At 42.3% G+C, this 24,307-nt stretch overlaps 1 protein-coding gene across 1 annotated transcript in view; it reads right to left on the bottom strand.

Moving 5' to 3' along the window:
* Positions 1-24,307, bottom strand: part of AFF3 (ALF transcription elongation factor 3) — a 578,889-nt gene that overhangs the window by 275,780 nt on the left and 278,802 nt on the right. The window contains exon 5 of the mRNA XM_060117048.1: positions 18,698-18,745. Coding sequence (XP_059973031.1) covers positions 18,698-18,745 — 48 coding nt within the window. The remainder of the gene's footprint in view (positions 1-18,697; positions 18,746-24,307) is intronic.

The raw sequence follows: 24,307 nt of genomic DNA, 5'->3' as shown, positions 1-24,307 counted from the left end.
CAGAATTTATTGTTTGTAGATTTTTTGATGATGGCCATTCGGACTGGTGCGAGGTGATACCTCATTGTAGTTTTGATTTGCATTTCTCTAATGATTAGTGACGTTGAGCATCTTTTCATGTGTTTGTTGGCAATCTGTATATCTTCGTTGGAGAAATGTCTATTTAGGTCTTCTGCCCATTTTTGGATTGGGTTGTTTTTTTGATATTGAGCTGCATGAGCTACTTGTATATTTTGGAGATTAATCCTTTGTCAGTTGCTTCATTTGCAAATATTTTCTCCCATTCTGAGGGCTGTCTTTTCGTCTTTTTTATGGTTTCCTTTGCTGTACAAAAGCTTTTAAGTTTCCTTAGGTCCCATTTGTTTATTTTTGTTTTTATTTCCATTACTCTAGGAGGTGGGTCAGAAAGGATCTTGCTGTGATTTATGTCACAGAGTGTTCTGCCTATGTTTTCCTCTAAGAGTTTTATTTGTAACCTGGATGGTATATACTACGGTAACATAGGACGAAATGGCAAACCTTCTACTAAGTGTACCTTCTATTTAAGCATGTACCTCCTGATCATGCTAAATACTACTGAACAGAATGTGACAATGGAACTTGTTCTTTGTCTTTTGATTTAGAACAACAGATGCCATATAATCAAAGGGAGGCACACCTAGGCAGGGAAGAGCTCACATCCAGGGGCTCAACAAGCCTTTATGACCTTTTGCTCGACACTCATCAGAAGCCCCGAAAGAGAATTTCGTTGGAGAAAGTAGCTGTAATACTGCTACATTTGCCTCCCCCATCTGAAGTGAGGGAGGGGAAGGGAGACGGTTTTTCCTCACCTCAAGCTCAAGTAAGAAGGCTTTTAAACAGCCCCCATCCCACACCCACACATACCCCAACAGCCCTTGGGGGACTTTATATTTGCTCTGGGAGTTTGGGAACACCTAACACAAGCCTGAGAAACTCCACAGGGGCGTTGGCTGACTTGAGTGGCCAGGGTGGCAGCACAGAAGACTGTGTTGGCTATGGACTCCACTCCCATCTACAGAGACTAACTATACCATTGGATGCAGAAGCCAGGTTGGGGCAAGAACAGGCAAAGAAGTGAGGTCGTTTAGACTGGAAGAGGGGCATCACCCTCATCAAAGCAGCTACAGGTGGACGTTTACAGTCAGGAAAATCTATTTGGAACCATTAAAGAACCCTGTGAAAGAAAGAATATTCCTTCTCTCCTAGAGAGAGAGAGAGAGAGAGAGAGAGAGAGAGAGAGAGAGAGAGAGAGAGAGACCCACCAACCCAAAAGAGCATCAGTACCAGCTCACAAGGACCACCAAGTGTGACCTCTTTTGCCCCTCACCCCTCTTTTGTCACCCTAGCTCTAGTGGAACCAGAAACCTCAAGTGAAAAAAAGAAAAGCACAAGCCAGTGAAATAGAGAAGGAACAGCCATGCCCCTCATTCCTTCCTAGGATTCCAGCTTGTAGGAAACCCAAGTTGGGGGAAAGAAATCTTTAACTTTAAATGAAGTTCAGAGCTTTGATGATGCCTTGTGACTGGGCATTTTAATTACTGAAGTGAAACATTTTGTCACTAAGAGTGACTAGAGAACTTTAAAATCATTGAGTAGTATCTGGAAAAGCCATGGGAGCTACTGAGATTTCATTCAGCAGCAGGGAGAGAAGTAGCTCGTGAAAAGGGTTTCAAGAGAAAATGAGGGACTTCCCTGGGGGTGCAGTGGTTAAGAATCTGTCTGCCAATGCAGGGGATACGGGTTTGAGCCCTGGTCCGGGAAGATCCCACATGCCACAGAGCAACTAAGCCCATGCGCCACAACTACGGAGCCCGCACTCTAGAGCCCGCGAGCCACAACTACTGAAGCCCACGTGCCTAGAGCCCACGCTCCGCAACAAGAAGCCATCGCCATGAGAAGCCTGCGCGCCGCAACGAAGAGCAGCCCCCGCTCGTGGCAACTGGAGAAAGCCCATGCGCAGTGACAAAGACCCAACACAGCCAAGAATAAATAAATTAATTTAATTAAATTTAAAAAGAGAGAAAATGAAGGGAAAACATTGCTGTATGTTTGCATGCTATGGAGCACCTCTTGGATATAACAGTTGCTTACTGAGGCAATACACACGATGTAAAATTTACCATTTTTACGTACGTGGTTCAGTGGCCTTAAGTATATTTGCATTCTTGTACAACCCTAACCACCACAACTTCTTCATCTTTCCAAGCTCAAACTCCCTACCTGTTAAATAGTACGTAATGGTTGCCTTTTAATCAGTAAATAAAGGAACTTTGTGTAAGGCCAGGCTTTAGCATTTACTACATGCTTTTGGGCCTGTTTTACTTTATCTATTCCATTTCTGATACTCTTATTTTTGTGTGTGAAGATCTGAGTTTTTGACTACATCATACTCCTTCTGCCTAAAGAACTTCCTTTACCATTTCTTGTCCAGTTGATCTGATAATGAATTCCCATGGTTTTTATTTGCCTGGAAAACTATTTCTCTTTAGCTTTTGAAGAATATTTTTGTTGAGAATTCTGGGTTGAGGTTGCCCCCCAACCCGTTTCACACTTTAAAGATGTATTCTGTTGTCTTATTGCTTGCCCGGCTACCACTGAAAAGTCTGTCATTCTTATCCTGGTCCCTCTGTTGGTAAAGTGTCTTTTTTTCTCTGGTTGACTTCAAGATTGTCTGTCTTTGGTTTTCAGCAGTTTGAATATGATATACATCAGGGTGTGTGTGTGATTGTGTGCATGTGTGTGTGTGTTGGTATTTATCTTGCCAAGTATTCTCTGAGCTTGAGTTTCTGGGATATGTGGTTTGGTGTCTGTCACTAATTTTGGAAAATTCTTGGCCATTATTTCTTCTGCCCTGTTCTCTTTGTTTTTCCTAATTCTGGAATTTCAGTTACATGTGCTTGACCATTTAGTATTATCCAACCAGTCTTGGATGCTCTGTTGTTTTTTTTGTTGTTGTTGTTTTACACTGTTATCTCTTTGTTTTCATTTTGAGTAATTTCTGTTGACTTATCTTCATGCTCATGGATTCTTTCTTCAACTGTGCCCAGCCTACTGATGAGCCCATTACAGACATTCTTCATCTCTTTTTCATTTATCAATTTTTTTCATGTGGTCATCTCTTATAGTTTCCATCACCCTAGTGAAGTTATCGGCGTGATCTTGCATGCTGTCTGCCTTTTCCTTAAGAGCCATTAATATGTTAATTGTAGCCAGTTAAGTTCCGTGTCTGATAGTTCTAATATCTGTGTCTGGTTCTGATGACTGCTTTGTCCCTTCAGATTGTGCTTTTTCTTACCATTTTATAGGTCTGCTAATTTTCTGTTGAACACCAAACATGTTGTATAAGACAGCAGATTCTGAGGGAAGTATGTTCTGTTCTTGGAGATGAGAATGCCTTTCCTTCTGTTAGGTCTTTAGTGTGGAGGTTTGTGTTAATCTAATGAGGGGTCGGGCTGGATGTGAATTTGCTCTCTGCTGGGCTATGAGTCTCCCCACTTGGCTTTGGGTCTTCTCTTTGCATAGCTCTCCCAGTTGTATCCCACTGTTCTTTTTACTCAGTGCTAGTCTGTGCAGTGGTTGGAGAGCTGGGGAAAGAATGTGGTCTCTGATGTTTTGATTAAGTCTTGGTGTTAGCTGGGCACTGTGAACATGAGTCTTGGTGGTGTAGCTTTCCTCCAGATGTAATGTAATGCTAGGGAGCACATATTCCTGACCCTTCCCTAGGGGTAGAGCTTTTTGTTTTTTCTAAACCGCCCCCCCCCCAGACTCTGCTGATACAGTGGGTTTCCCACAGGGACTTCAGGATGCATTCTGGTTGCCCTTCCCCCTGAAGATTAAGGAATGACAGGGGACAAGGGTGTGCGTTGTTTGGGTGATGGTTGCCATTCCTCTCCTCCAGCTATAGGGGGACCCACCAGGGCTCTCAGGCTGCAGTTTTGTGCCCTTCTTCCTGCAGATTAAGGTTTCTGATCAGTAGGAGAGATAGAGGTGATGGGTCTGGGTGGAGGTTCAGCAGTGGCTACAATCCCCTTCCCCTAGCCAACACCACAGGTGAGGCTTCCCAGCCTGCTCCCAGGTCTTCCCTATGAGCACCTGGGGGAAGGAAAGCCTGCAAAAGAGTGCAAACTCCCCTGTGCTTGTGGTGCCCTCTTGTGAGCCCATGTTCACCTTTGCCAATCATACAATTTTCTTCTAACTGGCTTACATGACCTGGGGTGGTGTCCCTTACAAGCAAATGCTCAAGTCCTGTTTCTCCCTGAAGGTGCCTGTCTCCCCTCATATTTCAGGTTGTTTGCCTTGTGACCTCAGTTCTTTCATGGGTTTAATAAAAGTAGCTAATTTGCTCTTTTTTTTTTTTCCTCTTGTAAGAGTGGAAGTGGTGCTCTCTCCAGCTCTCTACCTTCTGTAGCTCTGAGCTGAAACACTGCTGTTTTTAATAGCACTTTGCCAAGTTGTGTGCAATCCTTAATCTCCTTTGAGCCATACAACCAGCCTGGGTCAACCACATGTAACTGCTGCCACAGGAGGAGAAGAAAATCCGTTAAAGGAGACTGGGATTGACTATATATATATATATTACTATGTATAAAATAGATAACTAATGAGAACCTGCTGTATAGCACAGGGAACTCTACTTAGTGCTCTGTGGTGACCTAAATGGGAAGGAAATCAAAAAAGAGGGGACATATGTATACATATGACTGTTAGTTTCTATGACAGTAGAAACTAACACAAGATTTTAAAACAACTATACCCCAATTAAAAAAAAAAAAGAAAACTCACTACTGACTATGCTGAATATGCATGCCCAATTCTTCATTTTCAAGTAACCACAGGTGTCATTATAAACTCCTAATTCCCTCAAGAGTGGATTCCTAACAGATGTAAAAACAGTTTATAATTTTAGATGCCTTTGAGTTCCCATGAAGACATGAATTTTCTACATGTAAAATTCCAGCTCTTACTCATTTTTGGATGCTAGGGATCACTGACTTTTTTATAGTAATAACTCAAGGTGTTGAATATAAATAATTAACAAGTAATAAGTCCCGTACTCGAAATGATATAAAAGATGTCTTTAAAAATTGAATGAGTCAGTTTTTCCATGAAGTTAGATTTTCGATAAATCATTCAAGTACTTACTGAGAATACTGCTGGGTGCTACAAAATCATACAGAAATGTAGGCAATCTCATTCTAATTGAAATTAAATCTGTATGTCAATGAAAAACACAATATTGAAAAGATATAATCCTTCACACATGGTACAGGAATATCAACCCATTTCCTTTCTTGTGTCTTCTTTTAAGGCTCTATGTGGAAGCTGGGGAGTTTCTCAACCTACCTCTTTGAAGACTTCCACTATTTTAATTCACTGTCCTTTCAAGCCCAAGCAGATTTCTGAGTCTTACTCTGCTCTCCTCAGTTGGATAAGTCTTAACGTGGGAAGGACTTATATTTAAGTAGGAGGGTTCTATGTCATTTGCCAATAAGCAAGACAGCTGTTCCAAGCAATCTACCAAGTTTATTTCAATGTGAAAATACTCCTATAAGTTAGAAGCTATGCATATTTTTTAATCCTTTGTGAGCTCTTAAAAGGAATCTTTAGAAACATAGTAGACTAGAACATATATTATAAAAACTACTTTGCCTGGGTAATCTGATTCATAATTAGGCATACTTGGTATAACCATATACTTGTAAAAGCAACTAACCGGCATAAATTGACATAAATGAACGTAGTTTAGAATAATTAAGAAGGCAAAGAAATTTAAATACGCACTTCAACTGTACTTAAAGAGATAAAACGCCATCAACCACCTAACAAACAATGTTCCACCAGGGGGTGTAGTCTGCATTTATTCCCTTTGCAGCAGCTTTGCTTAGTGTGCGCACCTGAACAGTTGTACACACAAAAAATGATATTTTTGTAAAGTGATTTATAATGTCCCACTGGCTTTCATTTTTATTCCAAGGAAGCATTGTCTTTATATTTTATCGTTTGTCAAATCAAACTCAAAATGATTCCAACACTCTTGTTTCCTAGTAATGCTAAGTTGTAAAATAGCTGTAAGCAGATATCTAGATTCTAGATATCTAGGGGAATTTGCTATTAATCCTAGGTTAATCCTTTCCTGTAGGCAGGAGTCCTTTAGCAAAACAATGATTTCTTAGCAATAAAGAGCTAATCTCGCAAATACTCTACAACCGGATTTTACAGACTGAGATTTCCTTAAGTGAACCTCATCTCCAACGAGTCTGAAAATACTTGATTACCCTAATGAGAATAATGGCAGCTAACAGTCATCAGTTCCAAAATAAAAGGTTGATTTTAATCACAGATTTGCAAGATTGGTTTACCTCCAGAACTGCGTTTGATGAATGAAAACATTTGGTTAGGCATGTTGACTCACGAAGATGTTTGTATCCACAAATTTATCTGGCAACAGATGTTCCAGCCATATCAAATAATGAACAAGAACAATAGCTTTCTTCTTTGCAAACTGTGCACTGTACTGAAATCTCTGTTGACTCAATGCTACCAAGCTGGTCAGCGGTACAGCCGTCGTCAAACAGAGTGTCTGAGGCAAGAACTCCAGCTGCAGTGAAAATTCACACCTGTGCAGTCAGGGGTGTGGGCTGTGGCCACCTGGACCTCTCTGTGCCTCTGACTCTACATTTCCACCCACCCCTCTTCTGGGGAGGAGGACAGTGTGGACTATTGGGGCTCTTACAAAGGGTAATATGAGCAGGTGGTGTCAGTAACATGGAGCTTTATGGAAGGTAGCAAAACACAGGCTGATGCAGAAGAAGCTGGCACTTCAAGATGTACTACCAGTAACTAGGTTACACGTGAGTACACGCTCAAGACCAATTTGTAAGGAATTATCAAAGGTACTTGTGTGCTCACTGTGCACCCCTTATGCCACACCGCAGGCATCAATGCTCAGTCTAACTCCTCAGAAACGCTGTGTGGCTTCTAAAGCAACAACTGCAGCCATGAGCATCCTTTCCTATCCTCAAGGCCGTGAGAAAGAGGTGGTACAAACACAAGAGTCCTGATGCATCCCCACAAGAAGAATTTGCCTAGTCTTATGTACTGAAAATATTCAGCCTTTTAAAAAAATCACTCTGGTTTATGAACTTTAGGCTCTGGACTCTGGATTTTAAACCTCAACCATGTCTCTTATTTACTATGTGTTCCCCTCCCCTTATCTCAGTTTCCTGCTCTGGAAGATGAGGATGACATCATCTAGAGTTAGAGTGAGGATTAAAGGAGATAACAGACATCGAGGGCACAGAAAGCCATCAACGCGTGTTAAGCCATGCTATCATTATTGCTTCTGTTGCTTTAATTCATGGAGTTTGCTCTAGTCCAAGGAGACTATTCAGATCCCTGCACCTCAAAGAAAGGGGGGCTATCACACAATATTGCTTTGATGGGCTCTTTATCGTTTTTAGTGATAAAAGGTCCAGCACACATCCTTCTAGGGACTGTGAGTTTTCCCAGTGCTGCTAAGACCTTGGGGGTGGGGGTTGGGTGGGGCATAAGAATGCATTTTAAAAACGCTCCAATAAAATTATTGCCAATCTGATCTCGGAAACATTTGTTCTAATGCACTAAGTATTCTGCCCACTGCTTTTTCTTTCCATTTTCCTCCATTTGCACGTGCTTGGCTTTTGATGTGGCATACACTTTAAAAATACATTATTAAGCAGACAGGCCTGTCACCCCTGGAGGTAGCACTCTGTCCCCCGCTTCTTCTTAACAAATCTCCTTTTGTGCTCTTTTGTGCTGAAGTGATTAATCATTTCAACTATCCAAGGGTTGCTGATGATCTTTCTAGATGACTCCAGTTACCATGAGTCCCCCCCTCCCCCCATCACCATCTACACTGTTTTGAACCTGTTGGGAATCTGCTCTTGAGTCTGTATTCATGTCACAGTGATCTCCTGATTTCATACAACAATAACCAGCAAGCGTCCAAAAGAACTCAGTGTTCATTTCTTGCCTCTTTCCAGAGTCTGGGGTTGGGGTTGCGGGTGGAGGGCTGAGTGAGAGACTTCATTGAAAAAACCAAGGAAATAGAAAGTGAAAAAGTCAGAATGATCAATGCTCATTTTGCAGCCGAAGGGAGGTTTTACTCTCACTGGAGGAAACCTCTCGTGACACCATCTTCTTCATGCATCATGGCCAGATTTTCTTTCTCCCTTTTTCTCTTTCTCTCTAGTTTATCTGCAGCTGAGTTTTCAAATGGCTTTCCTGTTTGAAGCTGGGTAAAAGACTGTCATTTGGTTTCCAGAGAAGCAGCCTGGGTAGGTTTTGGGGGATTCGGTCATTTTTCAGAAGCTGTACTAACATTTTTAGCCAACTTGAAAGGTTCTATTTTTAAAAGCCTGTCCTGTCAGCATATGCTCAAGGACTTTCATTTTTATAATATTACTTTTTAAAAATACTTTGCGTATTCAAACTCAGATATTAATATATCTTGAATATATTAACTTTTCTCTTGGGCTTATCGTACTAAACTGTTGCCAAGTTGGAAAATAAAAAGTAACCACTTATAATAATCTATATCCTACAAAGGAAACAGTAGGATTTATTTTAATCAATATTTTATCATATCCTTGATTCATGTTTGCCCTTATAGATTATATTTTATTAAAAATAGTATGTTTACCAAAAAAAAGTACTTTTTAATTATATAAAATAAAATATCTTCCAAAATTGCAAAAAAATAAAAAAATAAGAAAAATAAATAAAAGCCTATCATTCCCTCTCCCCAACCGAGAGAGACACTGTTAAAATGAATTCAAAAACATGTTTAAAAACTGACCAAAAATCCTGTGAGATCACAAGTTATTGCCAGAGAAGGGGAGGCTAAAATGATTCATAAAGTAAGCATGCAGATATAAATATATCGATACTGTTAAATTAATATAGAATCCCAGGGTGATTTTTAGAAAATATGTACTTTATATGCAAAAATAAATCTATGTTTGAGATTATTAAAAAGATATTTACTAGTAGCTGAGGCATACAGTTTTAAATTAATGCATAATATCTCAATAATAAGCATGCTGATCTTAGGATTTTTAATCACATTTCAGAAGCCTAATCAATGTTCATAAAAAATACTTTTTTTAAAAAAAAGGAGAATATAAAATTTTTAGTATTTTTAATTCTACCAAACCACAGACCTCTCATTATTTAGGATTACAATAAAAAATAAGGCATTAAAATGAAAACATTGTAATGAAAAAGTTGTAATAATAAACAGCAAACTGCCCATGGGTTACAACGCCTGTAACTTTTTAGGAAATTCAGGGGAGAGAGAAAGATATACTTTTGCATAAATAGGTACACCTTTTTAGTGGGAGGAAAGAGAGAGGGAGAAGCTGTAAGAAATAAATCAGCTAGTGTCAGGATATGACATTATTTTCCAGCCCAATACTGCAATCCCCCCTTATCCATGGGGTATACATTCTAAGACCCCCAGTGGGTGCCTGAAACCACAAGTAGCACCAAACCCTACATACCTTGCTTTTTCCTATATATACATACCTAGGATAAAGTTTAATTTATAAATTAGGCACAGTCAGAGAATAGCAGAACTGCCAGCATCACTACTCTTGCACTTTGGGGCCATTATTAAGTAAAATAAGAGCCACTTGAACACAGTACCGAGAGAGATACCGAGATGCACGGGATACGCTGGACAAAGAGATGGTTCTCATCCCAGGTGGGATGGAGCAAGATGGCACAAGATTTCATCACCCTGCCTCAGAATAGCATATGATTTAAAACTTATGAATTATTTCTGGAATTTTCTATTTAACATTTTCAGACCTCAGTTGACCATGGGTAACTGCAACTTCGGATAAAAGAGGACTACTGTATCTGGAGAGACAGGAAGAGGTGTACTTTTCCTAATTTATCAGCAGAACTAAAGGTGTTCAGGAAGCAGGCCAAGCATAGCGATTCTCCAGAACTTCTGGGCTACACGTGGGCCCAGGAATGGAGCCATGTGCAAATGGCAAAATGCCTCATGTGCAAAAACCAGTTAATTTAGGAGCCTAAAGAATGCCAAAACTGGATTACCATTCTGAAATTGTGGGCTGTGTGTGTGGACAGCTTCCAAAATCAGAACAAAACCACCTGTAGATAAATACAGGCACATGTTCTAAAAGTCATGAAAAACGTCCTGAGTTTCAACCCCTACATTTTTAAAATACTTACATCTCATTGCATCCAACAAACATTAAAAACACACAAACTGGGCCTCCCTGGTGGCGCAAGTGGTTGAGAGTCCGCCTGCCGATGCAGGGGATACGGGTTCGTGCCCCGGTCTGGGAGGATCCCATATGCCGCGGAGCGGCTGGGCCCGTGGGCCATGGCCGCTGAGCCTGTGCGTCCGGAGCCTGCGCGTCCGGAGCCTGTGCTCCGCAACGGGGGAGGCCACAACAGTGAGAGGCCCGCATACCGCAAAAAAAAAAAAAAAAACACACAAACTGCATAACTATAAACCAAATATATCAGAATTTATAAAACAGCATATAAATGAAATGGCAAAAGAATAATCAGGTTTCTAAGTTTTTTCCATTATAATGATCTAAATAATTATGAGTGTAAGAACTACAGGTAATTATGTCTTACTTAAAAGATATGATTAATATCTAGATAGATGTTCTAATTTTTCAAGGCCTGTATCTTGTCAATCCTCAAATTATCATTTTCAATCTTAGAAATTATTTTTAACTTTCCTGTATGTGTACAATAGTAATTTTCAGCAAATCTGTGTAATTTCACAACCCTCCATTTGAAAAAAGAGAATACCGTGTGTGGTTTTCATGACAATAAGTACAATTTTAAAATGTATGTCTTGAGTTGATAACTTTGGGTAATTGTTCCAAGAACTGCTTTACATGGAGCATATTAGCAGTGGAAGTAGCTTTGACTTCCCTCCCTGGATTACACGAGCAGCAATGTGGTAATTAACCAAATTATCCCTGCAAATTTATTATCTTGATTTCTTCAACTTGCACATTACATTCATTAGCTATCAAAATGGAAAACTCAGTTTCATGAAAGATAATCAGACTACAAGTGGCAGATACAAAAGGCCTGAGCTTTTCTGGCATGGATATCAGCAGTAGCTGGGGATGCCTTTTCACTTCCACCCTCAGGAGTTATTAGGTGAACTCTCATCTCTCTTGAATTTGTGCGAAATGTAGAATGTTCTAATGCTCCCAGGTAACCCAACAATCTTGGCCATCCTTGGAGAGCTTATGTTTCAGAGGGACAGCACCTCAATCTTTTTTTTTTGTTGGAGGACTGGAAGGACAACAGGGTGGAGAGGAAAAACAGACACTGAGCAAAAGGTCAAAGGCATTCATTCATTATTCCTCATCCATTTATTCAGCATTAATTAAACACCCATTACATGCCAGGCAGTTTGATAGCCCCTGGAGATGGATGGTAAGAGCCTAATGGGGCTTAAGAAAGACAATTATGACTCAGTACAATAAGTGCTATGATAAAAGTAAAGGGTACTTGGGGAATATAGAACAAGAGCATCTAACTCAGACTCTGGCAATCAGGAAGGCTTCCTGGAGGGAGTGACATCTTAAGTGAGGCTTGGAAGATAAGCAAGAAACAGTCGGGTGTTCGGGGTCAGGGGTAGACAGAGCGTGCTCTGGGGTTAGGGAGGAGCATGAGTGAAGCTCGGAGGTGAGGGAGAGAGCTGTGGTGCCTCTCCTGCAGAAGCCAGGTACAGAGTGAGAGGTGGGCAGGGGTGAGAGATGAGGCTGGAACACCACTGGGGCCAGAGCACGTGTGGCTCTGCAGAGGACCTCCAAGAATCTGACTGTGTCTTGAGCCCAGTCTCACTATCTCTTTGCTCGGTGGATGTACCTTGCAAGGCTAAAGCAACAGAAAACGTTTAAAATCAAGTATATTTAATGCCTCAGTCCTCTAACGTAGTGCTGAAGTTCTCCAAGTTTCTTCACGAGAAATGGGGAAGGTGTGCCTTTGACCTTGCTGGAAACCCCACCCATGGTGCAGTCTGGCTACTGACATGCTTCCCTTGTCCCAGCCTGGGCACAGCAGGAGGCACAGGGCACCATGAGCTCCATGATGGCCTGTGGCATCCAGCTGTTGTTAACACTATGTGTGGACCTCCTCCTGTCGTCCAGTCGGCACCTTCATAGTAAGATACTGACAAACACCCATGCAAAGATATTGACTGCGGTATCAGAACTCACCCTTGACTATGAGGGCAGAGAGTATATTCCCACAGAATATATGCTGCTTGGGCTGCTAACATCCCCTTGGTCTTCCACACCCCTGGTTCTGTAAATGCCTCTGTGATGTCTAAGCACGTGCATCAGAAGGAGAGACAGGTAAAAACAGAGAGGCAAAGCCATTCACTCCCAATGGGAGCTTCCAGACCTCCACGGTCCCTTTGGCCATCACCCCAAAGCCTCTGGGCTCGGAACAGATTCTGAATTAGAGTATTCTCGCCCCACCTCTGTTACAAACTGGACACCTCCAGAGTCATCACAAAGCCTACAAAGTGTAGCCAAATGGCCCTGAAACAAGCAGCAGGCTGCTGCACACCCCTTACAGGCACCAGGATGCCCCTGGAAGAGAAATGGAGTCATTTAAGTAGGGCTTTTGGTTTCAGCCAAAAGGACAAATATAATAACATCTAGTAACAACGCACCTACAGATGTAAAATAAGATATAAATTGTGTTACTGCTGTCTATCCATCCAAGTGGCCAACTGCAAAAAAGAAAAATCAAAACAAAACACTACCAAGTGAAACTCAGTTATCTTGGATAAAACATGTAGCTTTTGCTTGGTGAATTTCTCTAGACCTCCACCAGGTTTACTTTTGCTTTGATTCGATTTTATTATGACAAGTAATGGGATATATAAACGGGCTCCTCTACATTTATACCCGGATTGATTTTGCCATTTGTGGGCTTCATTTTGTCATGAATAAAATCTTTACTACTTGAAACAAATGAGATAATTTATTAAAAAAAAAAAAAAAAACATGAGGCAGGAAACGCCTGTCTGGTCTGAAACGGGAGATTTGACCTAGGTCCAGCTCTGCAAACGACCCAAACAGATCACTTAAAACAAGTTGTCCCTTTGTTCTCTATTTTCTCCGAGTGGCTAATATATTTTCATGTGGGTTACGGAGCATGTAGACATGTAAGCACAAGGTTTCCCTTGGCTCACCATCCAGGGTCTGAACACGCGAGGGGGCCATGATGATGTGCGTTCCATGGGATGGTAACCTCAACTCTCTCCTCACTCGCAGATCTCTCAGCATCACAACTGGAAATCTTGCCTAGGAGGCTCCTTAGTTTCTAGAAAACCAAGGAAAAGGAGTTCCCTCTGTCTGCTGGAAATCTGTTCAATTATAGTGTCAGGAAATTGGTTTGGGTCTCCAGATTTTAAACAAGTACCAGTTACTCCTTTCATATCAACAGAAAGGCAACTCTAGGTAAATATTCACCATGAATATTTCACAGGAAATTGGAATTAAATTAGTGACTAAAGATGAAAACCAAGAAGATAATCTGCTCAGACGTTGCACTGAGATTGTCTCTAAATTCATCCTTTAAATCCAAACCAGATCTCAAAACACTGGTCTCTTATGACAAAGGCTCCCTACGTTATGAGGAATGCCCGGCAATAAATGCCATCTAGAGCTGTGTGGCATAAAACCTGTGCATTCTAGATTCCAGCCCTGCACAACCCCATTAAGTTGTAAATGGATTTTATTTGCTGAACAAATGTTAATGCCATTCTACGTTAATGGATAATGCTAGGAAAAGCACCTAAGTATTACAGCACTGGAGCCTTTAGGGATGAAATACAGTGTAACAGAAAACTGTCTGTTACAAACATATGTCAGCGATGAGGGCTCCCAGCCCTTAGTGCCCATCTCCTAAATGAACTTTGCAGTAATACACAGATTTTCTAGGTCCCAGGACTGAAATTCTCTGAGTGACGATAAAAAATAATTATACTGGAGAACATAATGTAATATTCAAATGACTTGAAAACAGTCACCTCAGCAAAAATAAGAGAGGGGGGAGGAAAAAGAAGTTCAAAGGTGAGATTGCTGACGTTGGCCATAAAACCTCCGTAAGTTCAAGTGCATACACGCATGATCGGGCACTTTCAGATCATACACACATGGGAACGGGAAACCTCCCTTTCACAGTAAAATGCCTGAGTGGTTTAATGAATGAGCTGGCGGGGGGGCTTCTTCCTTTAATAAGACAGCACAGCAGGTAAGAGAGAGGGCGTGCTGGTGCCAGACGGTGCTGGTTAAAATCTCAGCTCTACCATGAGGTAGCTGTGTGCCCTTGGCTGTGTTTAACCTCCCCTCGCCTCAGTTTCTTCCTCTGTAAAATGGGGATGATAATAGTTCCCAACTACACAGAAGGCAGTTGTGATGGTCAAATGAGAAAACACATGCCAGAAGCTTGGAAGAGTATCCCAGATATAGTAAGTGCTCAATAAATGTTAGCCTATCCTCATTGGTGGTCGTGACTGTGTAGGAAATAAATGGAATGGAAATAAATGGAACGGAAACCACAGCCTTTCCTCACAAGAGGTCTCTAAACTCGGGGACTCCGTCCTCTCAGTTTTCTCCAGTCTGGACCCTGCCCCCTCTCCTCCACAGGAACAGCTCTCCATAAGGTCACCAACGACCTTCTTGTTGTCCAATCCATTGGGTGGTTTTCGAGCCTCATCTTTTCGTGTCCTCTCAGAAATTCTGCACCCTATTGAATGGAAACTCTCTTTCCTTGAATCCTGTGACTTTTCACGGTCACAATGTTCTCTAGTCACTGCCTCTCATGTTCGTTTGCCAGTGGCTCTTCCTCCCGTCCCTGCCCCTGAAATGGTGGAATTTAGGCTCTCACTGCTTCTCGGCCTCAAGTCTCTCTCCAGGCAAATGTACCCATTTCTGTGCTTTTACTACCAATGTGCTAATTCATCCAAAATGCTGGCCTGCAGCTCAGACCTCTGTTCTGAGTTTCTCTACATTCTCCTCATCTACTTGAACATCACAAAGGCACCTCTAACTCAGCACGTCTAAAAATTAACAGAAGACGTCCTCTTCTCCCCCACCCAGCACAGCATCTCCTTCAATCTTCCCGTGTCTCCACCAAGCATCCCTCACTTGGAACCTGCATCAGCCTCCCACTCCTCTTCCTTCTTCCCCTCAAGCCACTCCTCACAGCAGCCAGAATGGTGCATCTACACTGCCAATCTGATCACATCACTCCCAGCTCCAATCCTTCGCCGGTTCCCCTGTGCTTAGAGGCTCTCGAATGCGGCTGAGAAAGCACAGCACGACTGGCCGCTCCTGCCTGGCTTTTCCCACCTGCTCTCCAGCCACGCGGGCCTTCTCTTTCCTTCCCGGGTCTTTAACAAGCTGAGCTCTTCATTCCCTCTGCTTGGAAGCTTCACCATTTTCCTTAGGTTGCTTTCCTACTCACCCTCCAGCTCTTAGTTCAAGGGCTGCTTCCTCAGGGAAGTAGTCCTTGATCCCAAAGTCGGTAAGGGACCCTAGAGTAAGTGCTCATAAAACCTTGAGCATTTACCACAATTCACATTATACATTTACTTATGAGATTAAAAAAAAAAACTTAGTATCTATCTCTTCCAGCACATTGTCGGGTCCCAAAGGGCCAGGGGTCACGTCTCTCTGACCCACCGCTGTTTCCAGTACCTCCCACATGGAAAGGGCATGCAAACACTTGTCCAATGACCATCTCCATTTTCATTATTTTAAGGTATTTTTCATGACCCTGATCTTCCTCCACAACAAGAGAGAGCCTTTTTCAAACGAGATGGCTGCAAGTAGTAAGTACCTCTGGTGACCCTGACGACATCAGGTTTACCTGAGCTGATTCCAAGGGGAGAGACACCGGTAAGGAAAACTGGGCTCCACAGAGATGATTCACAGGAACCGAGCATTAAAAAGGCCAATACATCTTGTCTGTGATTTATAGCAAAGGGAATCTGGGAGCCATCACAATGATACTCATCATTCTCCTTTGGAGGATTCTTTTACTCGTTCACTCATTTATTTACTCATTCCACAAAATCGTGAATTCTAAATTCCAAACATTAGGGCCACCGTGTGGGAAGAATACTGATGTGTGACAGAGACACAGCAAATCCAACAGGCTGTAACTGAGAAGGCGCCCTGCGCTTGTGTTTGCAGGAGAGGAGATGCTTAGGATAAGAGGGGAAGACGATCCTGGGGCTGCCTGGGGTGAGAGGCAGGTGACAGCCAGAAAAACATTCCAGGCAAAACTGGGAACACAGACGTGATCCTCTAGGAGCTCCTGAAGTTAGAGCAACGACTAACACCTCAGACTGCCAGGTGAGGGAAGAGAAAGATGCTCACACAACAGCACCAGCACCACCATCACTTCCCAGTCTATACCATCTCCTCCTTGGAACACTCCTCACAAGCTCTGGGAAGTGTGGAACTCAGAGCTCAGCTGTCTTCCGATGAAGGCAGCATCCCCCCCTACCCTTGACCCTGCACGTACACATAAATCAATTCTCTCCTTGGTCCAAACTTTCCCTCTTGTTCCACGCCTGATTCAAGGGGGGCAGGGGTCGCACCCGTGGTGTGATGGATTCGGGGTCAGTATCATGGGAAGGTAGGAGAGTGGGGCCGGGGTGCCAGGCTCTCATCAGCTCTCTTAAGAAAAAAATAAATAATGCTTTAAACTCTTGACTACAGCATTCAGTTTTATTTGAAGTGAATTTTGCACCATCTAAAGCAGGGGTCCCCAACCCCCGGGCCACAGACTGGCACTGCTCCGTGGCTGTTAGGAACCCGGCCGCACAGCAGGAGGTGAGCGGCGGGCGAGCAAGCGAAGCTTGATCTGTATTTACAGCCGCTCCCCATCGCGCAAGTTACTGCCTGAGCTCCGCCTCCTGTCAGCATTACGGTGAGTTGTATAATCATTTCATTATATATTACTATGTAATAATAATATAAATAAAGTGCACAATAAACGTAATGCGCTTGAATCATCCCAAAACCATGCCCCCACCCCCGTGGAAAAATGTCTTCCACAAAACCAGTCCCTGGTGCCGAAAAGGCTGTGGACTGCTTCTCTAAAGTATATCGTTTTGGTATGAGAAATACTCAAGCTCTTTATAAACTTCAAGCCCTGCTTAGAATATAGAACAGAAAGGTCAAACAACAGAGTTCTTCCATATCCTCAGAAAAGATAAGAAAGGATGAGAAGGGGCAGGATTTTTTAAACATAAACAGAGAAACCAAAGAGGGGATTGGTGTGTTGTGGTATTATCATTCTGCAGATATAAACACCATAACCAATCAAAGGGAGATGGCCTGAACATTGAACATTGGGACCCCAAACATGAAAGTATGTTAAAAGAGAAAAATAGGAAAAGTACATCTGCATTTTACACTATCTGTGTTTAACCTGAAACAAGGCCCCAAGATACAGATAATGTACAGGTAAAATACAACACGTATTTTATTCAACATATACTTAAATGCCAGAAATGAAGCTACCACACTTTGACAACTGCTTTCTACATAAATCTCTGCCAGAAAAACAAAAATCATTACCAATTCATCAAATCAAACTTCAAGGAGTTATTTTAATCAATTTGAGAGTGAAAAAATTTATTTATGAAATAATGCTTTCCAGGAAGAAATAAAAATCCTACCGCTGAAAACAATTGGATGGTTAATGTAAAATTTTAAACCACATAACCATATGACGGTAATCCTCTAGCAATTCAAGAAAAAGTGTGTAGGATGCCCAAAAGTTACAAACATATTAAAATAAAGTTTTTCTTTTTCTTTATAGAGAATTGCCACACCATCTGGTCTGATTTGCCTTGGTGGTTTGCCCAGTGTAATATCAGCTTTCTGACAGCTATAAATTATTAGGTTGGCCCCTCTATGAAAAATATGATTGAAGACAAAATATAGGTTGAAGAGGACATCCTGATTATAAGTTTGAGTACTCAGGAGAACACTAATATGGCAGAACAGCCCAGTCTAAGTGCATCTGCGCATGAAACTAGTTCACAGAGGCCGTGCACGTGAGATGATGATGATGAAAAGAACAGGCTTACAGAGAGTAACAGGCAAAATAATAACACGCATAACAATATAGAAATAAATTTTCAACACTGAGTATCACCTCTCTGTCAGAGTGCTTCTGATTCTAGTTAAGTTTGGGAGAAAAATAACCAGGCAACCCCTGCCTGACTGGAACGCACAGACTATTGAAAGATGCTTTTAAATAGCAGGGTGATAAATGGGGGCATGCAAATGCAAACACAATCATATTTTTCATCTCAACTCTGTTGTTCTGTCTTCCAGCTGATCCCTTTAATACAGTGTCACCTCAGCCTGTGCAAAGGGACCAGATTAAGGTGTAGCTCCTAGGTTTCTAAAGGAAGCTTTAGAAGTTGTTTTGTAAAGTACCATTATTTAGGCAACTTAGGTGATTACCCTCAGAAAGGGTAAAGATCAAACAACACATGAACCATGGGCTCGCTTTGACACTGCAGCTGCACCTCCTTCTATCTGGAATCTATGTCCACCAGTTGGTAAGATTTGTAAAAGAATATCCTTACCCGAATTATTTCTTCAACACAGCTGTTGGTTTCTCCAGATCTACTCTCCTGCAAGCAAAGGGAAAAAAACATTAAGCCAGATAGAACAGACTTAGGGTTGCAGAGAAGAAATGACACATAAGCCTCCAAATGTAATAAGAGTTTGGACAGGGGGCCTTGCCTAAAGTAGGACTTACAGATAAGCTCCCTTCCTTAATGGGACACCTCCAATCAAGGCAGTGACCACCCTCCCTTCCCCACTGCTGCACCGTGGACAGGGCGGCTGGGAGCATCGCGCACGCCCCAGAGTTGCAGTGCTGGGCCCTCCCACCACGTCAACTCTGAGCAGGGAAGGCTCCTAGGAGTACAGCACATGACTGGCAGCTATGAGCTCCATTCACCTTGGGTTCCATCAAAGTGTGGAAGGAAATGTGGCCTACACCACAAAGATGGATCCGGTCCCCACACCAAATACATGCAATGGTCCTGCCGAATACAAGTGAAACTCTTGGTAGTTCTACCATCCTCAGAGCCTAGGTTTACCGGGTGATGGGCCAAAACCCAAAAGACCAAAAGGAGACACATTCTCCCAGCACTCCCAGGGTAGGCTGGGTGTCACACTCCAGAGCCACTGGTTCTGTAACCCACGCCGCCCTGTGCTGGGGAGATGGTATAGGCTCCGAGGAATGGTGGCTTCAGGTCACAGTCGACTCTGGGGACCATTTTCAGTTTCAGAGAGGCCGTGTGGTTACTGATGGTAACATACTCCCAGAGCACAGGAGGAAGTTTTGTGGGGACGTGAAAGCAGCATTTGCTGGTAGAAGTGCCTACTGTGGTCTCAGCAAAATACTTCCCTGGCCTTTTCATTCAATGACATTGACCACGACTCAGCATGACCTCCCAGCATGAGGCTTTCTTCGCGATGTCTTCCCCAAGCCCACTCTGCTTTCCTTCCCCCTCACGGTTCTCTCTCCCCCAGGAATGCTGATCTGCACCTTTTTCCTGGTTTTCCTGGTTCATTCCAAGTCATCCTTCAGAGGCAGGTCAACCGTGACTTCCTCAGAGCAGCATCCCTAACCCTGGAATACTCATCCACGCAGCATTTACTTCTTCTTCAGCACACTCACCACAACTGCAGTTCACAGACGGACCCTGGAATGATCTCTCCTCACTCTAGGACAGACACTCTACCCACTCAGGGGCTCTGTATCTTTCAGTGTGAATATCTGCCAGTGGGTGGCATAGGAAGGAATGGATGAACCTACCTCCTGCCCTTCCCAGGAATGTGAGCGCCACAACCAGCTCCAGGACTTCTCAGTATCACAAAGGCTCTACCAGAAAGGGTACTTTCACACTCCCAGACCCCTGTGTATGTCCCCCACCTGCTATTCCTGGTAGTCGAGCATCCCATCAGAAATATTTCACCCTTCACACTGGGTAAGAGGCCAAGGTGAATGCAAGTGTGTGAGGCTTGAAAAGGTCCCACAAGTGATTGAGGTTTTTCCTACCCAGAAATAGAAGGTTTGTCCAAGGCTCCCAACGGAGGCTCAGAGAGTTTACATGACTTGCCCCAGGCCACAGAACAGCAAGTCTGGACCAGGAAACAGGGCTCATCCTCAGTCATGTATATTTTCTCTTCCAGAAGCTTTCCCCAGTCCCAAAGGCTGTGCTTGAAATATATGCATTTCCTCAGCAAACCTGAGCTCACTTGTTTGTCAAATTACCAGAGTTTCTATGATGTTTATATAGTTTGGAAACTTTTTTTTATTGTGGTAAAACACACAAAACATAACCTTTACTATTTTAACCATTTTAAAGTGTAAAATTTACTGGCCTTAAATACATTCACAATGTCACCACTACCTAGTTCAAGAACATTTTCATCACCCTGAATGGAGACCCCATGCCCCTTAAGCAGGAAGTCGCCATTCCTCCCTCTCCCCAGCTCCTGGTAACCACTAATCTACTTTCTGTTACTATGGATTTTTCTATTCTAAATATTTCATATAAATGAATCATATAACATGTGGCCTTTTGTGTCTGGCTGGTTTCACTTAGGATAATGTTTTCAAGGTTCACCCATGTTGTAACCTATGTCAGTACTTTATTCCTTCTTGTGGCTGAGTAACATTCTATTGTATGGACAGACCACATTTTCTTTGTCCAGTTGATGGACATTTTGGTTTTTCCACTTTGGCTGTTGTGATAGCACTTCTATAAACATTTGTACACAAGTTTTTGTTTGAATACCTGTTTTCATGTCTTTTGGGTACAGAACTACAAGCTGAATTGGTGGATCATATGGCAATTCTATGCTTAGCTTTTTGAGGAACTGCCAAATTGTTTTCCATACTGGCTGTACCATTTTATATTCCTACTAGCAATGGATGAAGGTTCTACTTTCTCCACATCTTAACCAACACTTGTTAGTTTCTGGTTTGGTTGTGTTTTGTATAATAGCCATCCTAATGGGTGTAAAATGGTATTGTGTTGAGACTTTAATCTGCATCTGGCTAAGGACTAATGATGTTGAGCATCTTTTCATGTGCATTTTGGCCATTTGTGTATCTTCTTCGGAGAAATGTCTTTTGCCCACTTCTAAATTGGGTTTGTTCACTTTTTATTGTTTTAAGAGTTCTTTATATATTTTGGATACTAGGACCTTATCAGATACATGATTAGCACATATTTTTACCCATTCTTTGGAATGTATTCTCACCCTCTTGATAATGTTCATGGATGCACAAAATTTTTAATTTGATGAAGTCCAATTTACCTATTTTTCTCTTTATTGCTTTGCTCTTGGTGTCATGTCTAAGAAGTCATTGCCAAATCCAAGGTTATAAAGATTTACCCATGTGTTCTTTTAAGAGTTTTATAGTTTTGGTTTTTATATTTAGGACTTTAATCCAACAGTTTGAGAACTTTTAGGTGAAGTTTATTTCCTTATGGATTATTTGATGTTTTAGTTAAAACAGGAACATTATCTTTGTATAAATTACTCCTTTCTAGTCTCATCATTAAAAAAATCAATAACGAAATGTGTAAAGCACATCTACTGTTGCTAACAGTGCATGAACATAACATATATGTCTATCCTTATAAAACAAGAAAAACAGTGTTAAATATCATGATAAGATTAGAAGACCCAAAGCTTTTTACTAATATTTCATTCCTCTTTCCTATATTCATCCCTTCTCCTGTTTTCCCAAAAGTTCCAGTTTGGCAACATACATCTAATACACCCCCAACTTCTGTTCCCAATACCTTATCCCGGGACTGCTCTGGAAATTTCACCATTCTGCTACTGCAATCAAATTAGATCAGAGAGCTCTTTTTGGAACCAGCCCAAACCCTGTTTCCTTTCCAGGGCAGCCAGAGGCAACCATCACAAAGGCTGTGTGGTGAGGCCTCAGCCAGGTCAGGGCTCAGTGGTCCTTTGAACTGACCTCCTTCAGAGCTCAGGTGGGAATCAGTGGTCGAATTGGAAAACAAATCTTCAAACCCACAACCATTTCTCTTACCCTACTTCCAAATCCCAACCCTTTCCTACCATATAATATATTGGGAGAGCAAATGCTAAATTCTCAATGTACTTTTTATTTTCCACCTTAAAACAATCAATCAAGGAAAACTTGACTTCATGCTCTGCTGGTGGACTCACCCAGGTACACAACTTACTACGAAGACTCTTGATATGTTTCGTTCCTTGAAACTAAGCTTCCCCTGAATACCACACTATAATTTCATTTGAAATGATTTATATCAATGACAGGTGGCCCTTAGTATCTCTCCCCATAATCCTATAAATTTACACTGCCCTACTCTGAAAAGGGAACACACTGAGAGAGGAACGGAATATAAACGCCCTGCTAAATACTTCCCTCATCAATGTAGATGAAATATGCAGAATTATTACACTGGGTCATCTCGATGGCAACTCCAACCGTGAACTTTGATGGTCTGGCCAGACATCAGGTCATTCCCTCCTGGGATGGCCCCTTGCCCAGCTGAGCAGGTGCAGAACTGAGGCCAGGACAAAAGACTTCCTACAAAAGTCTCAGAGAGTTTTGGCTTTAAACTACAGAGTGGAGGATCTTTGGCAGAGGAAAATCTTGGCCCTCGTCTGGAAAATTTCTGACTCCTGGGGCCCCCTGGGGAAGGGTACCAGGTGTTGAATTTCCCAGGCCCCATCTTTAGACTGGAGTGGATCCATGAGGCATAATATTACAGAAAGGTTGAAATGGAAGGAACCTTAGAGCTCATTTTACCCAACTCAATGACTTCAACAGATGCAGAAACTGTGGCCCAGTGAAGTGAAGATTCTTGTCCAAGATCATTTTTGGCAGCAAAGGACAGTCAAGGTAGAACCCACACACATTTCTTCAACACCACTGCAGTCAATTTTCTACTTATCTAATGCTATTTCTCCAAGCTCAAGCTTTAGAACTGGCTCTACTTGAGGTCACTCTCGTGCTTAAAGTATGGAAATAGAAGAATCTGGATAGTGTTTGGATAAATTTCCTCCTTTGTTCCCATGCTGCAAATTATCCAATGCTTAGTCACTCTGGATCGTACTCATTAACCTAAACATCACACGCATAGACCAAAAGGGTTAAGGCAGGAGAGGAAATGGAGAGAAAGGGTTAATACTAACCATCTCTTCTGTGATGCTGACAAATTAGAGACAAGGATTTGTGTCCTCAGAAACTGGAGGGCAGAATTCTATCTCTTCTTTTCCGAATCCACAAAAGTGGGGTGGGGGGGAGATGGGTAGGCAGGATTGGGATGGGCAGGGTGTGAGGGTTGGGGAGACTGCAGGGCCTTTCACCTTCTTTCTTTCTCAAAATCCTTCTCAAATCTGGTTTCAGCTGCCGTTGTGCACTTTGATTATATTTACATTTTAAAAACTTTCAGTGTTTATGAACAAGATTAAAACATGCATGTAATTTACATCTCCAAATTTGTGTTTATATTTTTCCACAATAAAGTCATTGCTTTCCTTGGAAAGGTACCCACTGAGGAGGGCTGTGCAATGCCAATTTTAATCACTCTGCGTTTTGTGAGGGTTCGTAGCTGTTGCTTCACGCTGGGCTGCTGAGCTGTTGCTCTGTAGTTACTCCGACTGTGATGAACCCACCCCCTTTTCCCATCAGGACATTTTGAAATCTGTCATAACAGCCTCCCCTCATTGAACCTCCAACTGAACTTCAATGAAAAGCGAGCAACCCCAGCTGATTCTCCTTCTCTACAAGCCTTGTCGATCACGTTCCTTTTTCCATGGAACTGCTTTCCTCAAATCTTACCACTTAAAAATACACACCACACGCTCTGCCAGCGCAGTGTGAGGAACGGAGCTGTGGGTAAGTAGAGCTCAAGAAATAGCCAGGAGCATCCCATCACTGAGAACCTAAGCCCCTAATTACCATGCCACGCACACAGCACTGGAAGAAGCAAGCCAAGCTTAAGGAGAAAAGGCTCGATCCAATCAGTGGGAAATGTCATTTCACGACGGAGGAGATGAAGCTGCACATATCCTATTTTCAAAAATAGTTTAACTCTTCATCAGACACACCGAAGGCGGAACTTTCATTCTAAAGTAATACTGTTTTAAAGTCACAGTACCCTTGT

The sequence above is a fragment of the Mesoplodon densirostris genome, chromosome 14 (genome assembly GCF_025265405.1).
Source record: "Mesoplodon densirostris isolate mMesDen1 chromosome 14, mMesDen1 primary haplotype, whole genome shotgun sequence".
NCBI lineage: Eukaryota > Metazoa > Chordata > Mammalia > Artiodactyla > Ziphiidae > Mesoplodon > Mesoplodon densirostris.
This window is presented reverse-complemented; position numbering and strand designations above follow the sequence as displayed.